Source organism: Mesocricetus auratus, unplaced genomic scaffold (genome assembly GCF_017639785.1).
Source record: "Mesocricetus auratus isolate SY011 unplaced genomic scaffold, BCM_Maur_2.0 Super-Scaffold_100022, whole genome shotgun sequence".
NCBI lineage: Eukaryota > Metazoa > Chordata > Mammalia > Rodentia > Cricetidae > Mesocricetus > Mesocricetus auratus.
The window spans coordinates 29,946,733-29,969,265 of record NW_024429203.1 but is presented as its reverse complement, the minus strand read 5'-3'; the positions used below and the strand labels follow the sequence as shown (position 1 = coordinate 29,969,265).

At 41.2% G+C, this 22,533-nt stretch overlaps 1 protein-coding gene across 1 annotated transcript in view; it reads left to right on the top strand.

The window, feature by feature from the left end:
- Positions 1-2,569: 2,569 nt before the first annotated feature.
- The window catches only part of CUNH11orf53 (chromosome unknown C11orf53 homolog), a 39,427-nt gene continuing 19,463 nt past the window's right edge, over positions 2,570-22,533 (top strand). Inside the window, exons 1-2 of the mRNA XM_013112908.3 lie at positions 2,570-2,687; positions 10,899-11,008. Of these exons, the coding sequence (XP_012968362.3) occupies positions 2,570-2,687; positions 10,899-11,008 (228 nt within the window). The remainder of the gene's footprint in view (positions 2,688-10,898; positions 11,009-22,533) is intronic.

The following is a 22,533-nucleotide window of genomic DNA, read 5'->3' as shown; positions in this document are numbered from 1 at the left end:
TGCCGGAAACACCTCTGGTTCATTATACATTTGATTTTGAATTAAGTTTTGGTTATCTGTGTTATAGGACTGTGAAGGAGAAGGGGGGGAGAGAAGGAAGGGGAAAGGGGTGGTTATTGTAAGCCACACACAAGGAAGGACAGCATATGTGCAGCTCCCATGTCAGGTCTTGGTACATCCACAAGTAAGTCTTGAGAGAACAAAGTGTATCTGTGGCTGAATCTAAAAGCTGTGCGGAATTTTTACCGGCACAGGTTTGAGACTGGCATAAACAAAGACAGAGGATGCAAAAGGCTGCAGCTCCCTTGAGCAACCCCAAACAGGGCTGAAGAGTCATCCGTTGGTAGAGTGCTTGCCGGCCACATACAAAACTCTGGGTATGGTCCCCAGCACTTCACGAGCCTCCTCATAACACAGGCCTGCAATCCCATCCCAGGGGACATGGAAGCAGGAGCACCAGGAGTTTAAGGTCATCCTTCAGCTACATAACAGGACTGGGACCAGCCCAGGGTACAATAGGACCTCCAAAACTAAATAAGTAGACAAATATTTGAGTGATTATTTACAGCTGCTTTAGATGCCATCAGCTCTTAGGATTTAAGAACACATGGGAGGGATTCTTTACATTGTAAATTACCTGGCATGGCTACCTGATACTCAGACTAGGGAAGTATGGCATAGACAGAACTTTATCAGCATTCCAAGTGGTTCTGGGGAAAATGGTCTAAGATCCATATGAGAAACTATGATGCTTAGAGAAAAATCAATGACAGACAAGGTAGGAAGGTGGGATGGAACCAGATTTCAGATAACCTTGACAGCCGGCTAAGAAGGTCGGTGGTCTTCATTCTGTCAGCAGTAGAAACTCATAACTGTGTAAGATTGTTATATTCTACTTGATTTTTTAAAAATTATTCCAAGCTCTTCTAATAGCATGAGGTTTTAAGGAATCCACAAGCTTGCTGGAGTTCATTATAGAAACAGTGAATAGTCCACCAAAGAAGCCCATAATAGTGTGTCTGGGAGATCACAAGCTGAGTTGGGATGACTGCTGACATCCCTGTTCGAGGAATGGTACACATCGCCAGGGGCTGTACAGTCGTGAGGTGAGAGTCAGAAACAGAGAACTTTAAACAACTTTTGCCTTTTTGGTTTTCTCCTAGACATTCAGAAATCACGAGCAGTGTTATTCTACCAGAAAAATATGAGCACAGAGATGGAGTAGGCAAATTTGTGCATCAGACAATTCCAGAAGTTCTTTTAATCTACATTAGTCCATGCAGTGGAACAGATCTAAAATCTTATGTTCATGGGACCCCTTAACTCTCTTACAAATTATCTATGACCATATGGGTAGTTTTAAATAAGAATCATTTCTATATTTCCACATATACTTATAGAACTAAAATGAAAACTAAGAATTTCTGACTTTTTTCATTTAAATTAACAATAACAAAGCATTACATTTTAGCAGTCTTTTTTAAAAAATATATTTTCTTACACTACACACATTTTTTCCAGTGAGAAAAATAGAACTGCTTTTGCAGTTTAGTGAATTACTTTATCTTCCAACTTCATAAAAAGCAACTTCAGTCTTTGCTATCACGAATCTAGAAAGTTCTTGAATTCACCCATGAAAAACTGAGTGACGAGCCAGTCACTGTATGCTTTTATTATGAAGATAGCTTGGGACTTTTCAGAGCCCCTGGGGTCTCTCTAGAACAACTGTTTTAGACTCCTTTTATCTCACTGCAATTCTTAAGAAGCACTGGGTAGGGCCGTGTGAACGTATGAAACATCACTTGTACAGATCTAGAATGACAAGGAAAATGTTCCAGAAGTTGCCTAGTTCTAACCTTGTTCAGAACAGGAGACAAAAATCAAAACTAGATTAAACAGCAACTGTAGGTAGTTAAAGATGAGTGAGGAAAAATGATAAAATACCTAATTTCTGTTCTCCCTAAGATTTTCTGCAGAGGAATCCATAGCACAGTGCACCAAAAAGATTCTTTGTCAATGATTAGAGAAGGGTCTATGTGTGCTACTTTGAACCATACTAGGAAGACAACTGCAGAGAGATTTTTAAAGCAGTTTACAAATATTTGGTATATGAATCTCTGCAATAGACACACATTTGTTTATAAATAAAAAGATTATCTACATGTATTTAAATGGTATGAGAATTTATTTGTTTACAAATGAAAATATCTTCCTAAGATTTTAACTATGTCTAAAAAGTGTCCAACTTTTTAAAAACCTTAGCAGTCTAAGTAATACAAATACAGTACCAACTGGACAATATGAACCTTTACATACAACACACTATTTTCAAAGCCAAACCCTAATTTAAGGCATGGAAAACACCGCTGCTATTCATGAAGCAGGTAATAGCTGCATTGTTTCCATAACAAACATTTCAGAGTGTTGTTTCCTAATGGAAACTCATTGTTACTGAATAAAAATCCTTAGAGAGGGAAAAAGTACCTTCATATATAATCTGCATTGGGGATGCAAATTCGAGAGAAACATACACCAAAGGATTTGCATTTAATCAAATCTGAAGCAAGTCATGTCAGAAGCATCACTCCGTGTGCAGAAGGCTCCACATCAGGACCACAGATCAGGACCCCTCTCTAAGGACATTTATCGGAGGCCTGGCACTGCAGCACCATCAAGGATGGACAGCGGTGAGTTGAAAATTACAATAAAAACAATCTTTAGAAATCCTGATTCTTAGTGCTGACTACAATCTTTACCTCATCAAACATACAATGCAATAGCTCTGTCTTTGGCTAGAGCACATACAAATATAAGAACAAAGGCAGAAGCCAGCTGTCGGTAATATTTTTATAACTCTAGTCACAATGTATTGCTCTTAGATTTGATTTGCTGCATTGAGTTTAAAGAGGCATTCATTTGGAGCAGGAAATCTACTCAAATGAACAGAATTCCCATAAAATGGTCTGAATATTAAGACATGTTTTTCCAGTGTAGTGGGACTTGATTTGAATGTAGAGCTTTCTGGGAAGCCCTTGTATAAAAGAACAGAAAAACCCACATGTGTACAGAGCTTGAAACATCTCTTGGCACCAGACTTCAGGCTCTTTTGGTTAACGAGCAAGGTTATTCTCTTGATGTATGACAAGCAAGAGGTCTGAGTGTCATTCCACAACTCAGACTACATACATATAGGTCTTTCCTAGTCTGTTCATTCTGAAGTGGCATGTGTCAGTATTGACACGGAATAGACCCCAGCAATCAGGACACGTCAGTAATCCTCATAAATGTTAACAAACGACAGAAGAAATACTTCAAAATTCTTTATGAGGTACTTTGAACAGTAATGTGTTACATTTTAAGTGATGGATCTCTTTAAAGTCTGATCCCAAAATGTAGGAAGCTGGATGGAACCGGCAGAGCACCTGCCTGGTGCAGCATGGCCTTGGTTCCTGGTGAGAAAACTTGGGGCTCCCCCTGTGGGAACTAACAGGCAAGAGGCAGGAGACCAGAGAGGTTGTGGGTAACCACGGTATGATGAAATGACTTCAAAGCAACCGTAAAATAAGCTCAGTAATTGCACTGTTCCTGCTTAAAATGCTCCATCTTTTTTTTTTTTGAGTTTATGATGTCCTGAGCAACGGGCATCATTTTGTTATTATTAATGAAAACCTTTCTGGGCTTGATGAGCTTGGAAACTGCTCGCCTCTGGTGGTTCCCTGGACCCTCATCTTCCCAGATCAGAAGCAAAGCCACACACACAGTGTGCCTCTAACAGGTGTGTGCAGCAAGCAGCACTGGGGATTCTGAGAGGGTAACTCCCTTTTCTCCCCCCCAACCCCCTGTGAGGCGGCCAGAGCCAGGAGAATGGGATGAGGAAGTGGGGAGGGACGGGGGCTGAGAGCTAGCACACAGACGGAGCACACTGTATCACAGCTGCTCTGTCTGAGACCCCATTCTTGTCTCTCTGACCGAATCTGGAACAAGAACACAGGCTCTCCATCAACGTCCCTGCCCCCCTTCAGTATTTCTACTCTGACTGTTCTGAGTGACAGGGGGCCCACACAGTGTCACGAGGGAATGTAATTCAGACACATGTGCCTACTGATTTCATTGTGCTCTTGTCCAGTTTCACCACTCAAAATGTAACTTCTTTTCTGAAGTTGTTCTGCTTTTTCTTTGCTTCTTTCATTCCCTTTCTTTATGCCACAAGTCCCCTCCTTAGCCTCTGCAAAGAATGCAAAGTCAAGAAAATATACCTCAAAAAGTCATTAAAATAAGGATGTGTTTCAAATACCATGTGCGTATTTAGCATAACTAAAAATGCTTTGGGGGAAGGTCACCAGCACTCTAAGTAATAAATCAATTTTAGAATACATGAGCTTGATATGATGGAAAAAGCAATTTTCAAAAACAAATGAAAACAACGGCATCATTAAGTCTATGGTGGATCAAATTCTCCAAAGAAAAGAGGACTAGAAGACAGTGTGACAGACATATTTGGCTACATATACATAATCATAGCCCAGCAGTGCCAACTCCTTTGCCGATTCTAAAGGATAAATTGATTCCTACTGATGAATTTGCGTGTGCTTGTGCTCTGGGAACACTCATGTCTGTTTTCTCAACAACCGATGTGAAAGGGAGTTTGTATCTGGAGCATTTGAATAAAAATTCTCCAGCCCTCCTTGCTGATGCAGGTGTGGACTCTTTAGATAGACACAGTGTACGGACAGAGTCAAATGTCTAGGAGTGGAAACTCCAGGAACATTTGTGAGCCCTAAATACCACTCTGTCTGAAACCAGGAATAAAGACTCTTCCAAAGGAAGAAAACTATTCGAGGTGGGATTTCAAAGAATTTATGCTAATTCCGTTGATTTGCTATAATTTATTTTCCTGCACGCACCCGGGTTGTTGTCAAAGTAGGTTTTAACAATTCCTGCACTGCTGCTGCAGAGCTCATTTACGCAGCTACTTTCATTTACTTACCTCCCTTGCTCCTGTGACACCCAAAACTAAAGGCTTCACTGCCACAACCTGTGAAATGGCACCCAAGTTCTAAGAACCTTTCCAATCCCACTGACTCAGCTATTGAAATAGATAGATAGATATCATCTATAGATACATGATATAGAGATCTAGATATCTTAATAACTTGTAAGAGTCAACATATGTGTGTGTATACACACACACACACATAGTACACATTTATTAAGCACCTACTGGGTACCAGGTACTTGAAATTGCTGGCTATCCTTTTTCCTCTGGGTCCCCTCCTCCCTTTACCTCCCTGGTGCTTCTATCCTGTCCAACACTGCTGTTCCGCCTTTCTGGACTCTTTCCACAGTGGTCCTCACATGGACCCTTTCTTGCCCTAAGCTTCTGTGACTAAATATCCTCTTTCCTCTTGTTGTAAATTGTTCTATGAAGAGCGTTATTTTCATAGCTCTAATTATAATAATTTTAAAGATACAAAGTGTCAACCCAGGTCTAAATTCTTGTTTTATCTATGGGACACTTTTACTTTTTTATTTGATTATATTCCCACAACCCCAAAGTCAACATATTCAAAATGTCCTTTCCCTATCCAAATTTTCATAGTTCACTATTTGTTTTGTGTATGTTTGGGTGTGTGTGTGTGTGTGTGTGTGTGTGTGTGTGTGTGTGTGTGCGTGTGCATGTATCTGTGTCACTTTGAAAGGTCTCATAAATCTGTCATTTCTGCTGTTTCATGCTAGTTTCCATTTTATAATTTCCTACCCCTTCTGTATCTTCATCCTAAACCTGTTGCAGAATTTATTCTCACATTAATCTTTCAAATCTTCCGAAACTAAGGGCATAATTCTCTGTTAAATATTTTAGTGGCCAGCCAATTTCCAAATGCCTAGAGGACAGTTATCTAACAACATTATGTCACCTATTTGACATCATAGCCACCTTAACTTGCAAAAGTACACTCTGATGCTTGCACAAGGGTTGAAAGTATCTAACAACTCATTTTCACAGAATGTTACCATCACTAAACAATGCACAATGACATATTCATATATATACATATTTCTTTTTATGTATTTTAATTTTTTAATTACATTTATTTGTGTACATGCATGGGTACACTGAGGGGGACATGACACAGTGTTCCATTCATCTGAAGGTAGAAGACAACTTGTGTCAATGCTCTTCTACTATGTGGGACCTGGGGATTGAACTTGGTTTGTTAGACTTGGTGGCAAGCACATTTCTGCACTGAGCCATATCACCAGCCCAGGAAAATAAATTCCTATAGACAGCTACTTGATTTCTTCAACATTTTCATTACTGTTAACATCAATGATGAAAAAAAAACCTTTCAACAGATGCTTACATAGAAACCTAGTGTGTGCCAGACACAGGTATCATAGTATAGTAGTGAGACACCCTCTTCTCGGAAGAAACAGAAAACAAATAAAACTTCTAAATAGGAAACTCTATGGGACTTTATAAAATGGTGGGTGCTAAACAGAAATCAAAGTACGGGAGAAGAATCGCGGCTGTGTTATAGGGTTGGTGCAACATTTAAAATGCTCTCATGGAGATGGCCGTACACATGGAGGAAGACAGGACAGTCAGTCACAGGGGTAAGGGATAAAGGACAGAGGAAGCAGGGTGGTCCGTCACAGGGGAAAGGGATAAAGGACAGAAGAACATTCCAGCTCAGAGGCAGCAGTATCCTCAGACAATGGTATTCTCGGTCCATTTTAGAGCCACACCAGAGTGCAGAGAGGGAGAGTCTTAGGAAAAGAGCACAGAGGACAGGGGGCATGGTCATCTGAGACTGCTGTCAAGGCTTTGGTTTTTACTAAGTGAAATGAGGAAGTGCTGCAGGGCTCTGAGCACAACAATGATGCAGCTGGAGTTTTAAAGCCCTGCACCCTCCCCCCCAGATCCTGGCACTGGCACTGTGGCCCTCACTGCTGTGAGGATAGACTAGGAAGGACAGGGATGAAAGATGGAAACAGAAACTCATTAAAGCAGTGGTTCTCAACCTCCCTAATGCCGCTACCCTTTAATACAGCTGCTCATGTTGTGGTGAAGCAAGGTTAGAGCTGCCTCTCCAACATGTAGACATCCCACCACACACAGGAACGTCATAAACCTCTTCCTGATGTGTTTGGTTAAGATTTTGGCATTTCTGGGGAAGTCAGAGTCACCTAGAGAGCTAGACCACATCCCTAGAGTCTCTGACTCAGTACTCTAGAGTAGGGTCTGGGAACCTGCAGCTCTCACAAGCCCCTAGCAGCTGGCGCTGAAGGTCCAGGTGAGAAGCACATTTGTACATTCACAACAGAAAACCCAAGCAAACATCCCTTAATGCTGAATTTCTCTGTGGTCATTATCCAATCCCTCGTTATTCTTTCTCTCCAAACTCCAAGAATGATTAGGCCTCCTCCCTGTCTCCATCCCTCTCCTGACACCCTCATTTGACAGAGTCTCTTTTGTTAAGGAAAACACTAGTCATTGAGCTGAAAACAAAGGATGCTCTCCTGTCCTCATCTTCTTTCTACCACATCAGAGTTTTTCTTTCTTCCTTGAAATGTCTCCCCCTAAGTGCTGGATGCCATGGTCCCCCCCAATTCACTTTGGTTCTTCTCCTATTGGTCTTCTGCATCTTCAATGTAAAGTCTTCCCTCTCTCCCCTAAAGTTTCTTCAAATGTGAATGCAACCTGGCTTCTGTCAATTCATTCTCTGCTCCCGAACATCTACCCAGTGTGTCAGGATATAGTGATATACAATGTAGTTTCATTCATACATAAAAAAGATGAAATTATGTTATTTGCAGTAAAATGAATACAAATGGAGAACATAGTATTAAGAAAAGCAAGACAGGCTCAGAAAGACAAATTTTTGTTTCTCTCATTTGTGTATTCTAGATAATTACATAATAGATAAATATCTTTATTAAATTTATTAATATATAATGAAAACATGCCAATAATTGCATACCACACACACGATATCATAGGAATTTCAATAGAATTGTCTCAGCCCTTTAGAGTATACTGACCTGTTTATCCCAGATGCAGATTATGACTACCTACATGGGTCATCAAGTGATCCTGTAAAACATTCCCTTGAGGGATTTCTTCCCTTTCCTGGTTTGTCATGAATATCATGATGGCTCTAAAACTATGTCCTAGAGCAATGGTGGAAACATGGAAATTGCCTTTTAGTTTTCTTCTCCATAACCTCTTACATTTAAGTAATTTTCACATCTGCTCCTGGCCCTCCTACCTGCCCCATGACCTCTTGTCTCAATTACTCTAGAATTCTCCACTCCCAGTGACTTTGTGGTTCTCAAATCCACCCTCCATGCTATTATCTGAAGAGTCTATGTAAAATGCAAATTGAAGCATACCTTTCCTTGCTTAAGAGCTTGTTGCTAACAGGATGAAGTCCTGGTCCCTCCAGTGTACCCAACAACATCACGGTTGAATGCTATTCATTTCCCCACTCTCCCTTCCGGCCACTTCCTCTCTCACACCTCATTCTGTTCTTGTTCCCAGACCTTTGCCTGCCCTGCCCTCTACACCTGGAACATTCTTTAAGCCTCCACTCACATCTCATCCTGCCTTTCCCAACTCCCACCCACCCTGTCTCCACAAGGATTAATACAGCCTGCATTTCTCTAAATATTCTAAACAGATTTCTGTCGTACCTGGAACATTTCCTTTATAACTATTTTAAGGTATTTCCTCCTCCACTAAACAGTATGCTCTCTTATATTCTATTGACATACAGAAAATATTGGATTAAGAAAAGTAATAAATATAGCCTAAGGTTTTTCAAAAACAAACAAACAAGACACAACCTATTCTAGATCAAATCTCATGCCTTTTATTACACAATGATTAGAAAGAAGTTATTCAATCGTCTTTAATCAAAAATATATAGACCAAATCTTGTCAAAATTAGACAAAAAGGGCCATTGCAATAATCCTACTTTGTTGAAACCAGGCTGTGTGTGGTTTTATTTGAGTTAGGTGACTCATCCTTTTGAAAGCTACTTTTGCTTTTCCACTCTATCTGCATAGGGTGTTTTTATGAAATTAAGAAGTTTCAAAGCGTTTTCAGATGTATGTGTTATTTTTCCTTATGAATCCCTGAAGACGGCTAAGAAGAAATCATAATCATTTCACACATGAAGAAAGGGAGCTAAAGGATTGTCATTTTTTCACACCAGTGACTAATGTGTGGCTATGCAACTCCTGATGCTTAAAGCAGCTTAAACCAGCAATTTGCTTTACCCATTACCTTGCCTAGCCTAGGGCTACCCTCCCTCCCTCTCTCCCTCTCTCCCTCCCTCCCTCTCTTCCTCTCTCCCTCCCTCCTTTCCAATCTTTATGTAATAATGTAATGCAAATTGATTTGTGTGTCAGATATACTCTAGACTTTTTACAAACTCAAGAAGATTAGAATCTTCCATGTCCTCGAACATGTATGCACCAGTATGTTCTGTCATTTGCACAGACACTCAGTCTGCCCCAGATGAATTTGCTCATAAGCCAGCAATACTTCAGCTAAAGTATATCAGAGCCACCCAACCTGCCACAGTAATTTCAAACTATAAAATATTTTAAACTGTGTCTTGTTCAACCACTAATTCGGTGTTTGAACATACCTTCAGAGTGGTCCAAGTAGAAGAGTCTCCAGTAATTACTTAACCATCTTGATTCACAAATCTCACAACTACTAAATATGATGCTAGCCAACTTCAAAACTCTGGGGAGACATTTCTCTATAAACTCATTTATCTGTCGCTTATTGGTGAAATTTTTCCTAGCTGTTAGTGCCACAAACTTCTCAGAGTCTATAATGCTATTAGTTGAGACTTTGGCAAATAGCTTAGTCCAGTTTGCTCTTCTATAAAATGGGTCAAATTAAATAATTAATGCAAATTGGCAAGCACTATAGTATCTTCAACAACTTCACAGAGTAAGTATTCAAAACTACACTAGCTAAACCAATAACTCTCCTTTATCCTTAGTATTTTGAGAGAGAGAGAGAGAGTGTGTGTGTGTGTGTTTGTGTGTGTGTGCATTTATGTGCATGTGTGTGTATTTCTGTGTGTATACACGCATGTGTGGGTGGAGACCAGAGACCACTATGAGATGTTTTCCTCCATCATTCTCTACATTGTTTTTTAAAGCAGGGTCTCTCACTGAACCTGAGTTCACTGACTCAGCTAGGAAGTTCAAAGGATCTTCCTGTCTCTGCTTCCCCATTGTTGAGATCACAGTCACATAGCTCCAGACCTGGCTTTTTATGTAGCCCTGACCTCCAAACTCAGGTCTCATGCTTACACAGCAAGTGCTTTGCCAAGTGAGCCATCTCCCCAGCCTCCACTGACACAGGTTTCAGTGGTAATTCCTTATAGCCAATCACCAGACTTTCAAGATAAAACACATTTAGTGTAGTAAAGAGATGATTTCTTGTCAGACACATAGTCCTCAAACAACCCACTTGACCTTCCTTCTGTCACTCATCCCCATAGGGACAGGCAAGGGTTGGTATACTTCTTCCTGGGTAGTAAGAGGCATTATTCCAAGTTCATCCAATCCTTGATCTTGTGCCCAAAATATAAATTGTAAATCTCACTGGAGGGAATCTTGACAAGGCAGAGGTGAAACAAGAGGTCACTTTGAAGAGCCGCTGTATAAGAGACAGAGGAGTGTCTGTTCCATCTGTGCGGAGTTTGGATACATTTTCACAAAGCAGCAGGAAATAAGACTCATTTGAATCCGCTTCAAATTCGAGATTTCTCTCTGTCCAAAGAGAAAACAGCATTACTATCCTCAGTCTTTGGCATGTTGACCTGATGACCCCATCTATACCTGATTGTGACTTTTCCATTTGCTTAAGTCTCAGGGGATTACAGCAAACGTGTGTACCAGGGCGTAAGAGTCAAGCACACCGTCAAAGACCTCCTGGCGGAAAAGCGATCCAGGCAGACAAGTAACTCCAGACTCAATGTAAGTCCTGATTCAATCCCCCTGAAGTCCAGCAGGTCTGAAGGCTCTGTTAAGTGCCCTCTCTCCTCTCTTCCCCTCCTTTATCTAACATCTCTCAGTCTCCTGCCTCCTGGCTCTGATTTTCCTCAAGAAAGAGCCCTTCCTTTACCTAGGACACACTTCAGAAATACTTTGACATAGTATTTCTATGAAATAGTAACTGGACTTGGTTGGTGGTATCACGGTTTGTGCTTGAACTCTTATTCTCTACACACTCTTCGTTGTCCTCCATTTTACAGTGTTGTTTGTTTTTGTTTCATTTTTGGAATACTATGTGTATTGCTATTCATCTGCTGTTAGTCACATGATCCTGGAAACAGAATATGTTGTGCCTTTGTATCATGCAAGTAACAGTCCATAAACACCAGCCCTCCTCCTTACTAAGGTACCAGATGCAATGGAAGGAACGTGAATAGAGGGGGCACTTTTGCCTGCCTGGGCCATCTGTGTATGAAATCCCTGGAAAGTCTCTGAGTCCAACAAGAAATGAGGCAACCAAAATGACCTGTAGGGTTCCTCATAATGTAAAAATGCCCGACTGTTCGTCACCTCAAGGCATATTTGTTTGCTACTGGCAATGTTTTCAGAGCAGTGAGATCTAGTTAGCTGACTGCTTCAGCTAGTGACAGTAGAAACAGAGTATGCCCAGACTTTTCCACATCTCCAAGTCACTGGTTGAGAAAGACTCAGGGCTTGAGGATACAATGCTGACCTTTCATATACATCATATTCTACACCTGAAGATGTGATTTATAATAAATCCTTCCTGAAAATCCCAGTAGGTGTTCCAAGTTTCATTCCTATCTGTCAATCACATTTGTACTTGTAGCTCTACTCTGTGCCTAATAAGTTGTACTCGGGTCTCAAAAAGTGACCAAAGAATGGCAACAGTGCTTAGCTAACACGAAAAGATAATTCCATGCATTCTACTAATATAATAGCCTGAATGCTGGGCACATGTAGATGATCAGGAATAAACAGAGTGACCACATCCAGTACTAGCACTGGGCATACAGGGGAAGTACTTCCTCCAGAACACCTTCAACGCTGCTCCGATAGCAGACTTCTATGACATAAGCGGCACTCAGGGTTTTGCTTATATAGAAAAATCTGCACAGCTGGGCTGTCTGATCCCCATTCAGGGTATCTGTCAGAAGCATCTGGAGGGTGTGTTAAAAATACTGTTACCAGACTGAGAGGGGACCAGAGAGTGGGCTGTGGTGTTTCTGAATCTATTCAAAATGAGCTGTTTCCATGAACAAATGATGGGGATTGCTCAGCCACAGATCCAAACAAGAGAACAACTGCATTTTGAAACCAAATAAAAAGTCCTATGAAAACATCAAATTAGGTAGACAAGAGACACGCATAAAGACACTACAGGCAAGGAATGGGCTTTGTATCTGCACAATGTGAATGAGAATAGAATTAATACCTTTTGGTATCTTCAATATCCACATACAAGAAATGAGCCACAGTAACAGACTTCTATAAAAAATATGTGCCATATAAAAAGACAACAAGTCAGGCTATATCCAAATGGTGAATACATGCATGTTTTTAAAAACAAAGAACTTCACGCCCAAAATCCATAAATATCAGGTCACAGATTTTGCCTTTTTATTTCTCTCTAGTTTTTCTTTCTTAAAAGATAAAATGAGCACAACCAGTAATTCATATTAAGTATCAACATTTAATCAAATATTAGAGACCATCATATGATCATATTCACCCCAATTCCTTCCCCTAACTCTTTCCAGATCCACCACCCACCTCCCAACTTTGCATCCTTTTCTCTCTATAGCCCATTGAGTCAGTCCAGTTTGTGCTGCCCATATATCCATGGGTGTGGGCCATTCACAAGAGCGTGGTCAACCTCTCAGGGCCACACTAATAAAGAAAACTGACTCCCCATCCCCAAGAAGTCATCAACTATCCATAACTCCTCTCTCAGATGTAGGACTTATGAACTCCTGAACCCCTGTCCCTTCCATGCTGGAATGTTAATTGGCTTCATCTTGTCCAGACCTGTACAGGCAAAAACAGTGGATGGGCATTGTGAGTAGGGAGATCCTGTCATGCCCAATGGCTACTGTTTTGCTCTGGTCCTCCTTTAGCTCTTACACCTTTCCAACCACTCTTCTGCAATGGTCCCTGAACCTTTGGAAGAGAGGAGTGACACAGATGTCCCATTTGTGTCTGAACACTCCACACACACTTATTCTCTGCACTCTGACTAGTTGTGAGTTTCTACGTTAACCACCATCCACTGCACAAAGAAACATCTCTGATGAGATCTGGAAGCTGTACTAAATGAAAACACATTATTAAATTTTGTCTTCAAATGGGCTTGTCCCATTTATGGGGATGAGGTCCGGGAGTGAGCATTTTGACACTTTCTACAGTCTCCTTGAAAAATTCTTTTGTACATAGCTGTTACAACAAAGAATAAGCACCCTCGCTTCACACAGCACAGTGGCTTCCTATCTCTTACCTAGCTAAGCCATTGCTGTTGGCCTAGAAATGAGAAGCTGATGACCAGATATGTGCAGCACACAGACAGTCTGCTAAAAACCAAATAATCTGGTAAGAATAAAAGTACCTACACATAAAAAGTATACATTCATATAGCCAAACACTAAACTGAATGCTTATGAGCAGACAGTATAGACATGCAATGTGAAAACAGCTATAAGATTTATGTGAGGATAGATTGAGGTGTATTTTCTGTGTATTATCTCATTTCATGGACACATCATCCTCTGAGATTTGCATTTGCAGTTCCCCATTTTATAGATGAATATGTTGGAAACAAGGTAAAGAAAGGAGTTGGTGCCCTGGAGACGAGGCTCGGAGGATCTGAGTTCCGTTCCCAGCGTCTGAGTCAGGTGGCTCACAACCACCTGTAACTCCAGCTCCAAGGGACCTTTCACCTTCCTTTGGACACCCTTGCACAGACACAAATACACAATCTCAATCTTTTAAAAAAAAGTATACAGTTTGCAAATAATGTACTCATTAAGTCTTAATTCCATATTTAAAAAGGAAGCTCAGGCTAAAGCAGAATAACCTTTGACGCATGAAAATAAGGTGAGAGTGAATATGAGAGAGAATAAACCACAGAGAGAAAAATACTAGTAACAGAAAAGTTAAGTCACCTCCAGCCACGGTATTGACGAGGGCATTTTAGGTGGCACAAATTACCTTAACTCTGTGTTCTCATTGTACCTTCCCAGTCATCTTTCTCATTTTGGGGATGTTTAAGCTTCAGCGGTTAAGTACGTAACTCAGATATGAGCTCATTTGGACCTTACACACCTCTGAATTGACCTTACTGTCTGCTTACAATTTAAGAATACTATCTAGAATGGTATTACCATCAGTCACCACCCACTCTAACGCCTATTTCTATCCCTGCTGTAAATGTAACTCAGTGAGCAAAGCTTGTGGAGTACCCTGCTGCCAGCAGACCTTTGCTCACGGGGCTCTGCTCTCATGAGCAGTGCCAAGACCATGCTCTTTTCCTCATATTGATACATAAGGACGCAGTGAGTCTTCAGTCTCAGATGGGTTCATAATGAGGAAGCTACTCATGGGCATATTTAAAATTCTCAGCTGATAGCACGGCTAAGGACCAATGACTAATGGCCCCAACCAAAAGCTGAACTCCCAAAGATCCTATGTCAATCCTCTGGGACCTGTGGGCAACATACATGATTAAATATCTTGAGAGTAGTTTACCCAGTGGAGCGGGCACTTAATGCAATCAGGTGTGTCTTTGTAAGGGCAGTATTGAAAGACAAACCCAGAGAAAGTACAAGAGGAAAAGGTAAATGATCCCTTTGTTGGAGACAACAAATCAAGGAATTCCGGCATCTGCAAAAGCTGGAAGAGGCAGGAGATAGGTCCCCTGATGAGCACCCTAGCAGGGACAACTTTACTAAGGGCCGGGTTTAGGATGTCTGGCCTTTGGAACCCTAAGAGTGCATTCAGAAGCTCACTATGGTAGGTTATAGTTGTCTTAGGAAACCAATGCATTGGTTATGAATAATTAGGTCCCCTCAACCAATAAGCTTCCAGAAGTAGTTATTAGGTGCCCATGTCACCATACTGGCTCCTTGTGAGCACTCTCTGAGTAAGGTGACACCACTGTGGTTTTCTACCTTTACCAAAACATTTCCTCAAGAACAACTTTCATGATTTTTGCAGTAAAGCTTTGTAATATATCATAAAAACAAAAATCTTGTATCAAGCAAGATTTTCACAAAATCACCTCTATTTATTTAACCTGCCATACTATGGCTTGACAACTGCTGTGTCTACATAGTTTTAAGTTGTGAATTTTCTTTTATATATTTTTCTCAAGTATTTTTTTCTGTCATTCCTCACTGTTTCACTGGATTTCTGCTAGGATAAATAGACACCACTCATCAACACCTGATAGCAAAAATATATAATTAGATTTCTGACCAATGACATTTTTGGTGACTATACTACAATTGAATTCATAAGAACTAATCGTTTAATCATTTAACTTTTTAAGGATAGCATCACAAAATTCAATAAGCTCTTATCTGTAGAACAAAAAGAAGAATCAATGAGCCTAACCGCCACCATTTTTCTGTTCCATTTTGAAATCAGCCAGCGATTCACTGACTATTTAGCTCACTAATGAAGTTTTTCTTGAGCAATCATAAAGATTCATCTAGAATCACTAAATATACAGCAGCTGGCAAGAGGGGAGAATGAAAAGCTGCTCAGAATTTCAATTGTGTGGGAGGGTAGGGGAGTACCTTGTCATCTGTGGGGGAGTAAGAAGGGCCTGGCACCATGGTCTGGGACTTAGTCCCACCCACACGCTGGTGGAGATGGTGATGGCTTTCATTCTGAGAACGCCCACAGAAACACTGCAGTCAGTGACAATAGCCAAGCAGATGTGAAGGTTTGAGTTAATATTTTACATAAACATGAGGAAAAATAAATAGAAATATCTGGCTCCGCTTTGGAAAGCCTTTAACTGAAGGAAATGCCAAGAACTATTCCATGAAGGAAATATTTGGGCTATGCTGTCTTGAATTATGCATCAAATAAATGGAAAACAAAAGTCACTTTCAGGTGATGTGATCCTTTCCTATCAACCCCAAGTGTTGGCTTCTCAGAGATCAGTCATTCCACCTCTGCTCTCTTTCTACCCAGTCCTAAATCCTTCTACTTCAGTACGCTGCTTAAATCTCGGTCAAGGGCATTCCTGATATGACCATATTGTCAGCTGGAGTTCTTGGTTAATAATTTGTCATAATGATTTTTCGGGTGAAAACATTGTAAGTAGTGAAACGAAGCCTGGCAGAGGGTCAAAGTGAAGGAAATTCTGAACAGAAGGCAAATGGGTTCCATCTAGCCTCCGTATGGCCTGGAGTCGTTGAAAGTGTTTGATCTTCAGTACGAGGTGTGAAAACGCTAACTGCAGGACAGGTGTCCACTGGCTAGCTCAGTGTTGGGAACTGTCTTTGCACCGAGGCTACAGTGGGAGGTTTGTTTAGTTCCCTGCCCAGCTGCTGCTTTGCTCTGCCAATCACATGCACACTCCATTTACCACTGAATATAAACCTGTGACATCCAGGTCTTTAATTTGCATTTGAATTTCCTGCGAAATAGTAGCAGAGTGGGTGGGGGTGGGGGAGGACACACAAGACTACACAACATGAAACCATAAATTATGTCATCTCAAAAGTTTCTTTGACTTCCCTGAAGCTTTGGAAAACATATTTGAGACATCCCTTCTCCCCCCCCAGAGAAAGACTGCTACTGGTTTGGTCTCTTTGAGGCCCTCCCTGTGTTCAGTTAAAGTGGTTTGGGGTTATCCCGTGCCCTCACTGTGGCCAGTTTAAGTGGTTTGGGGTAATCCCATTCTCCTTCCTGAGCCTTGTTGTCCCTGTCAGTAATTAGAGTCGAACCACTTCCCTAAGACTCCTCTCATCTCAGCATTCATCTTCACTTTTATTTATCTCTGTGCGTGTGCAGGTATGCTATCCATGTTTGTATGGGTGCACTTGTGCGGGGGGGGGTATGCACACGTGTGCGTGTGAGGGGGGAACCTCAAATGTGATTTAGGAGCTCTTTGGAACTGTTTCTTACTAGGCTGGAACTCACCAACTGTGTAAGGCTGACTGCCCCAGATGAGCAAAAGTCTTCACTTCCCTAACTCTGGGATCACAAACTCCCATCTGTATGGCTGCCTTTTCCTGAGCAGGGGGTTGTGGGGATCGGGGGAATTAGACTCAAGTCATCCTGGTTTTAGGGCAAGCAATTTATCAATTAATTCATCTCCCCAGGCCCAGTATTCATTTCTAAATAAACTGTATTTTATATATTTGAGATTTACAACAGTATGCTATGAGATAACATGTAGATAGTGAACTGGTTACCATGGTGATGCATCTTAATATATACATATATGAATACACACACACATATATCATTGTAGTTAATTACTCTTGAGTGACAAGCGCCATTGCAATGTGTTTCTTTTTTAAATAAACTTTTATTTAAATAAAAACAATCTTATTTTACATACCAATCCCAGTTCCCTCTCCCTCCTGTACTCCCATGGCCCCCACAAATTCCCCAACCCACCCCCCAATCCACTCCCCAGGGAGGGTGAGGCCTCCCCTGGGAGCTCATCAAAGTCTGCCACATCATTTGGGACTCTACCTAGTTTTCATGACAAAGGTCCCTAACAAAATTTATGAACAACATCCCCAATATTAGGCATCAGACTTTTTGGCTGGTTCTGCCTAGTTCCTCTGTTAACTACAGCTCAGTATTTCAATACTAAGACTGTAAAAAAAAAATCTATAGTCTTCCTTCACTCTCTTTATTTTGGCTATCCATTTTCAAATGTTCTTAGTGTGCTATTTAGCATTTAAAATGGTCTCTGGTGATCAGGGAAATAGCTTGGTGACTCCTGGAGACTTTAGAGATGGTTTGGTGGCTCCTGAAGGCTAGGGAGAGGGCTTGGTGGCTCAGTTGGGACTGTGCTTTCTGGTATGCATGAGGACTTGAGTTTGGATCCCACCCACTCAAGTAAAATCTAGGAGTGGGGGTATCCATCCATAACCTCAGTGCTAGCACCAAGAAGGGAGGGGCAGAGTTATGCAGATCACTGGGGCTCATCGGCCAGTCAGGTTCAGCAAGAGAATGTCTCAGAATAATAATGTTGATGATGGTGATGGTGATGGTGATGGTGATGGTGATGATGATGATGATGATGATGATGATGTAGAGGGGCCTTAGGAGATGGCTCTGTAATAAAGAGCTTGCCACACAAACATAAGGACCAGAGTTTCTGTGCTTTAAACTCTTACGAATGCCAGGAAGGCAGCTACTGTCCTTGAATTCAAGTCTCAGAGGACCAAAGTCAGAGATTCTTAGAGCAAACTGACTATGAAGACTTGCTGTATTTTTGGGCCCTGGGTTTTGGGTTTGCTTAAGAGGTCCTGCCTCAGTGAATAGGGTGGAAGAAGGATGGAGGATGGTTCCCATCATCAGCCTCAGGCTCCCACATGCCAGTCAGTGCACACTCTCAAACACAGGTGTGCAGACATGCCTGCAAACACACATGCATATCTCACACACAGAGTGGGGGAGAGTAGAGAAATGTCTGAGGTCAACCTCTGGTCCCCCCACATACACACACACAAACCACTCCGTAGATGATTACAGAAATAATCTGAATATGAAGCTCGGAAAAGTAGCTTGTCCTGAGTTTACAGCATCCTTGAGCTGGTGTTGGAGATCACTGTCACCCAGGAACAAGGTAAAGTCCATCTAAGACATGAAGAAGTGTGGTGAAGAACTTAGGCTATACACCTAAAGTACCTCAATCCACACTCTGCCATCTACAAACACTGTGTTTTGCTAATCTTACTTCACCTTTCCTTAAACCCTGCCAAGGTTATCATAAAGGTCACAGTTAATCTTTGCCAAGGGCTTAGCACAGCATAGGTGCTCAATAACTGCAGTTTCTATTATTTACTGCATACAAGGCTCTGTGCAGGAAGAATTCAAAGCCATGTGGGAAATCCTTTGCCCTGAAGATCACACAGTTCTGATGGGGGGGGGGGGAGGAACTGTATTTGAGGAAGAAAATTAAAATAGCAAAATTTCTTTGTCCTGAGTGCCAGAAGAGTGACTGTGGCCGTCAGTGAACACTGCAGGCCCACACAGAGAAATGCATGGACATGTAGGTGGAGAGTACTCCATGAGCTACGTTTAGAAGGAAGATGACTCAGGGAATCAGTGAGCAGTAGAGTCCAACAGAACACACTAGGGGACAAAGGTCTAGGGAAGGGAGAGCTCCAGCTGCCAGTCTGCCACATGAAATAGGTAAACCAATTTTGTCTGCAGAACGGAGAGTTGAGCAGGTGGAAAGCCAGCTCTTAAAACTCTTGTCTAGCCCAGCCCAGGACAGTTTCTCAAATACACCCTTGGATCCCAGAGATGCCATTTTCTACGTTGATAGTTATGGAATTGCACTGAAACTGTTTGCTGTGCTAAATCTGCACCCTACCCCTCCCTTTGGCTATCTCTGCCTGTCCCTTCTGGATGAATGGCAGTGTGACAGAATGGCCAGGCGCCTGCCTTTCAGAATTATACATCAGACTCAGTAGAATATAACCTAATTTCTGGATCTCAGGTTTGCCCCCACAGAAATGAAGATAGCAATACCCACCATAGACAGTTACATGAGTGAAACTGGGTTATGTCTGTAGAGCACCTGGTACAATACATGACATGTCTGAGGGCTCAGCATGTGCTAGCTTTTGTGGATTTTATAAAAGCTGACACAAGGTACCCCTTGGTAACCCCAGAAAAAGTAAGATCAACCCCAGGCAGACACACGCTAGATTATGGGGTTTTCTGAGAGCAGGCCTAGGAATCAGCTATACCTACACTCATTACTACCATTTCTAATATAATGGAAATATGTCAAGCCATTAACTTTGCAGTTCAGAAAAAAACTCACTTACTATGAATGAATGAAACAGCAGAATGGAAAAAGCGAAGGCCAGCAATTTTGAATTTTGTTGTTTGAGATTTTTTTATTTTAATTGAATAATTATATATATATATATAGTCATAGTATAATGTGATATCTCAATATACATGTACAATATACAATAAAGCAGTGTGACTTGCACATCCCCTCCAACATTGGCCATTTCCTTGTTTAGCTATATAGAATACACACTCAGTTATCAGCCAGAGTTTGATTCTACTGTGCAATGAAACTTTCATGGTCTTTCTTCTACTCCAGTGGTTCTCAACCTGTGGGTCCAGACCCCTTTGTGGTCAAATGACCCTTTCAAAGGGGTCACCTAAGATCATCAGAAAGCATAGATGTTTACACTATAATTCATAATAGTAGCAAAATTAGTTATGAAGTAGCAAGAAAAATAATTTTGTGATTGGGGAAAGTCACCAAATCATGAGGAACTGTATCAAAGAGTCACAGCATTCGGAAGGCTGAGTAGAATCATTGTTCTTCCCAGGTGCACCCTCCTACAATTTAGCTGTGCTCCTTCCCTTCTCTCCACACCTACTCCCACTGCCTCTTAAGTTTCTGGTAACCACTCTAGATGAACCTGCATAGATTCCAGACATGACTGAGACAGTGTAGTGTTTGACTTTCTATTCCTGACCTATTAATCATTTAACATAATGGAATCCAGTTCCATCTGGGTTGCCACAAATTACAGGGTTTCCTTCTTTTGAGATGAAATAATATCCCATTATGCATATGCACCATGTCTTCATCCCCCTGTGGGTAGCTTAACTTACTCCTTGTCTTAGAAGCAACAAGCTTACTTGGACACTAAGCCAGCGTCACCCTCTTCCCTTTTGTGAGTCAACACAGCTACAATTGAAAATGTAACTTAACAGCTGGAACTGAGATATTCCAACTGCTTCACTCTGCTGTCATAAATACCCTACCTCTTAACTACTTTATTAAGGATTTGATTCACTCAACGTAAACTCTATGTCACAAAAAGCCTCATTTCAAATGGCAGGGAGAAGATCAAAGGCAGGATTTGCTACCAGCTTACTCACCTGATCAGACTTACTGAAGCTACTGCTCCTCAGTGTGAGAGGGTCTCGTGAAAGGTGTATAAGGAAGGGGATCAGTGTTCACCACAGCTCAAGGTGTCCCCTTCTCCACACTGGACAGAGCTGTTTTTCTTCCTAACTCAGCATTTCCTCAGACCTCAAAACATGTTCCACCCATGCTCCACCATTTCTCCACCCCAACTCCCTACTCCCCACATCCCCCCAACACCCACACCAGGTTCTAACCCCTAACCTCCAAGGTCAAGTTTAAATCCCTCTATATTCTGAGAAAAACAAATGTTCTTTCCTCAAATTAAACTTCTTTTTACAAGTTGGATTCTGACTCTAATTTTAATATATGGTCATGTATTGGAAAGGGTAGTACAATTAAGTTGACTTTCATCCCTTATCTCCAGGATAATCATATAATAATAATAATAATAATAATAATAATAATAATAATAAACAGTTGGTGTGGTGACACATACCTGTTTATCCCAGGACTGGGGTGGCAGAGGCTGGAGGATCAGGAGTTCAAGGTAATCTTCAAGTACATCATGAATTGAAAGCTACATGAGACCCTGTCTCAAACATTAATCATAATAACTGTTATATATTGGGCTATAAATAGAAACTTTACAAGCATCTCCACTTCTCTACTTTAAAATACATTCATTCATTTATCGACATGAGCTTAGCAGTCTCTGAAGGTATTTAGATGGGGAATGAAGAATCAGGTAGAAAGCTTTAGAGCTTAGATTTGAACCCAGGTTTATAGGGCTCCAAAGTTTTTCTTTCACCATATGTCTTACCACATATTTTTTTGAAGACAGGGGCTTGCATATCGCAGGCTAGCCTCGAATTCACTAAATAGCTGAAGATCACATTGAACTTTTACTATTCCTTTCTCTACTTCCAGAGTTCTAGATTACATATGTGTACCACCATGCCTGGGTTTTGTAGTTCTAGCATCAAACAAATTTCTAGCATTTTTACATTCTAGACTACAACTCAGCCAACTGAGCTATGTCCTCAACTATACTCCCTTCTTAAATGTATATTACCATACCAAGGCAAGACAAGGTTTGGAGTCACCACTGTTTTTCAGGTCTTCATACCAAGCTTCATATTTCACACATAATGATGGGTTTCAATCTTGTGCTCCCAAGTATCCGCATGTGAATCTCCATACTTATCATTGCAACCGGTATGTAGACTATTTAGGGAATGCCCCCACCCAGCCCAGACCAAACCAGATAATCCTTTCCTGTGATCCCAATATATTTTAAAAGAAACTAAATCCCTTAATGCTCTGATTTCCTTCATCAGTTTTCTCTAATTCAATTCTAGAATCTGCTGCTAACAAGTGTCCTTGTTCA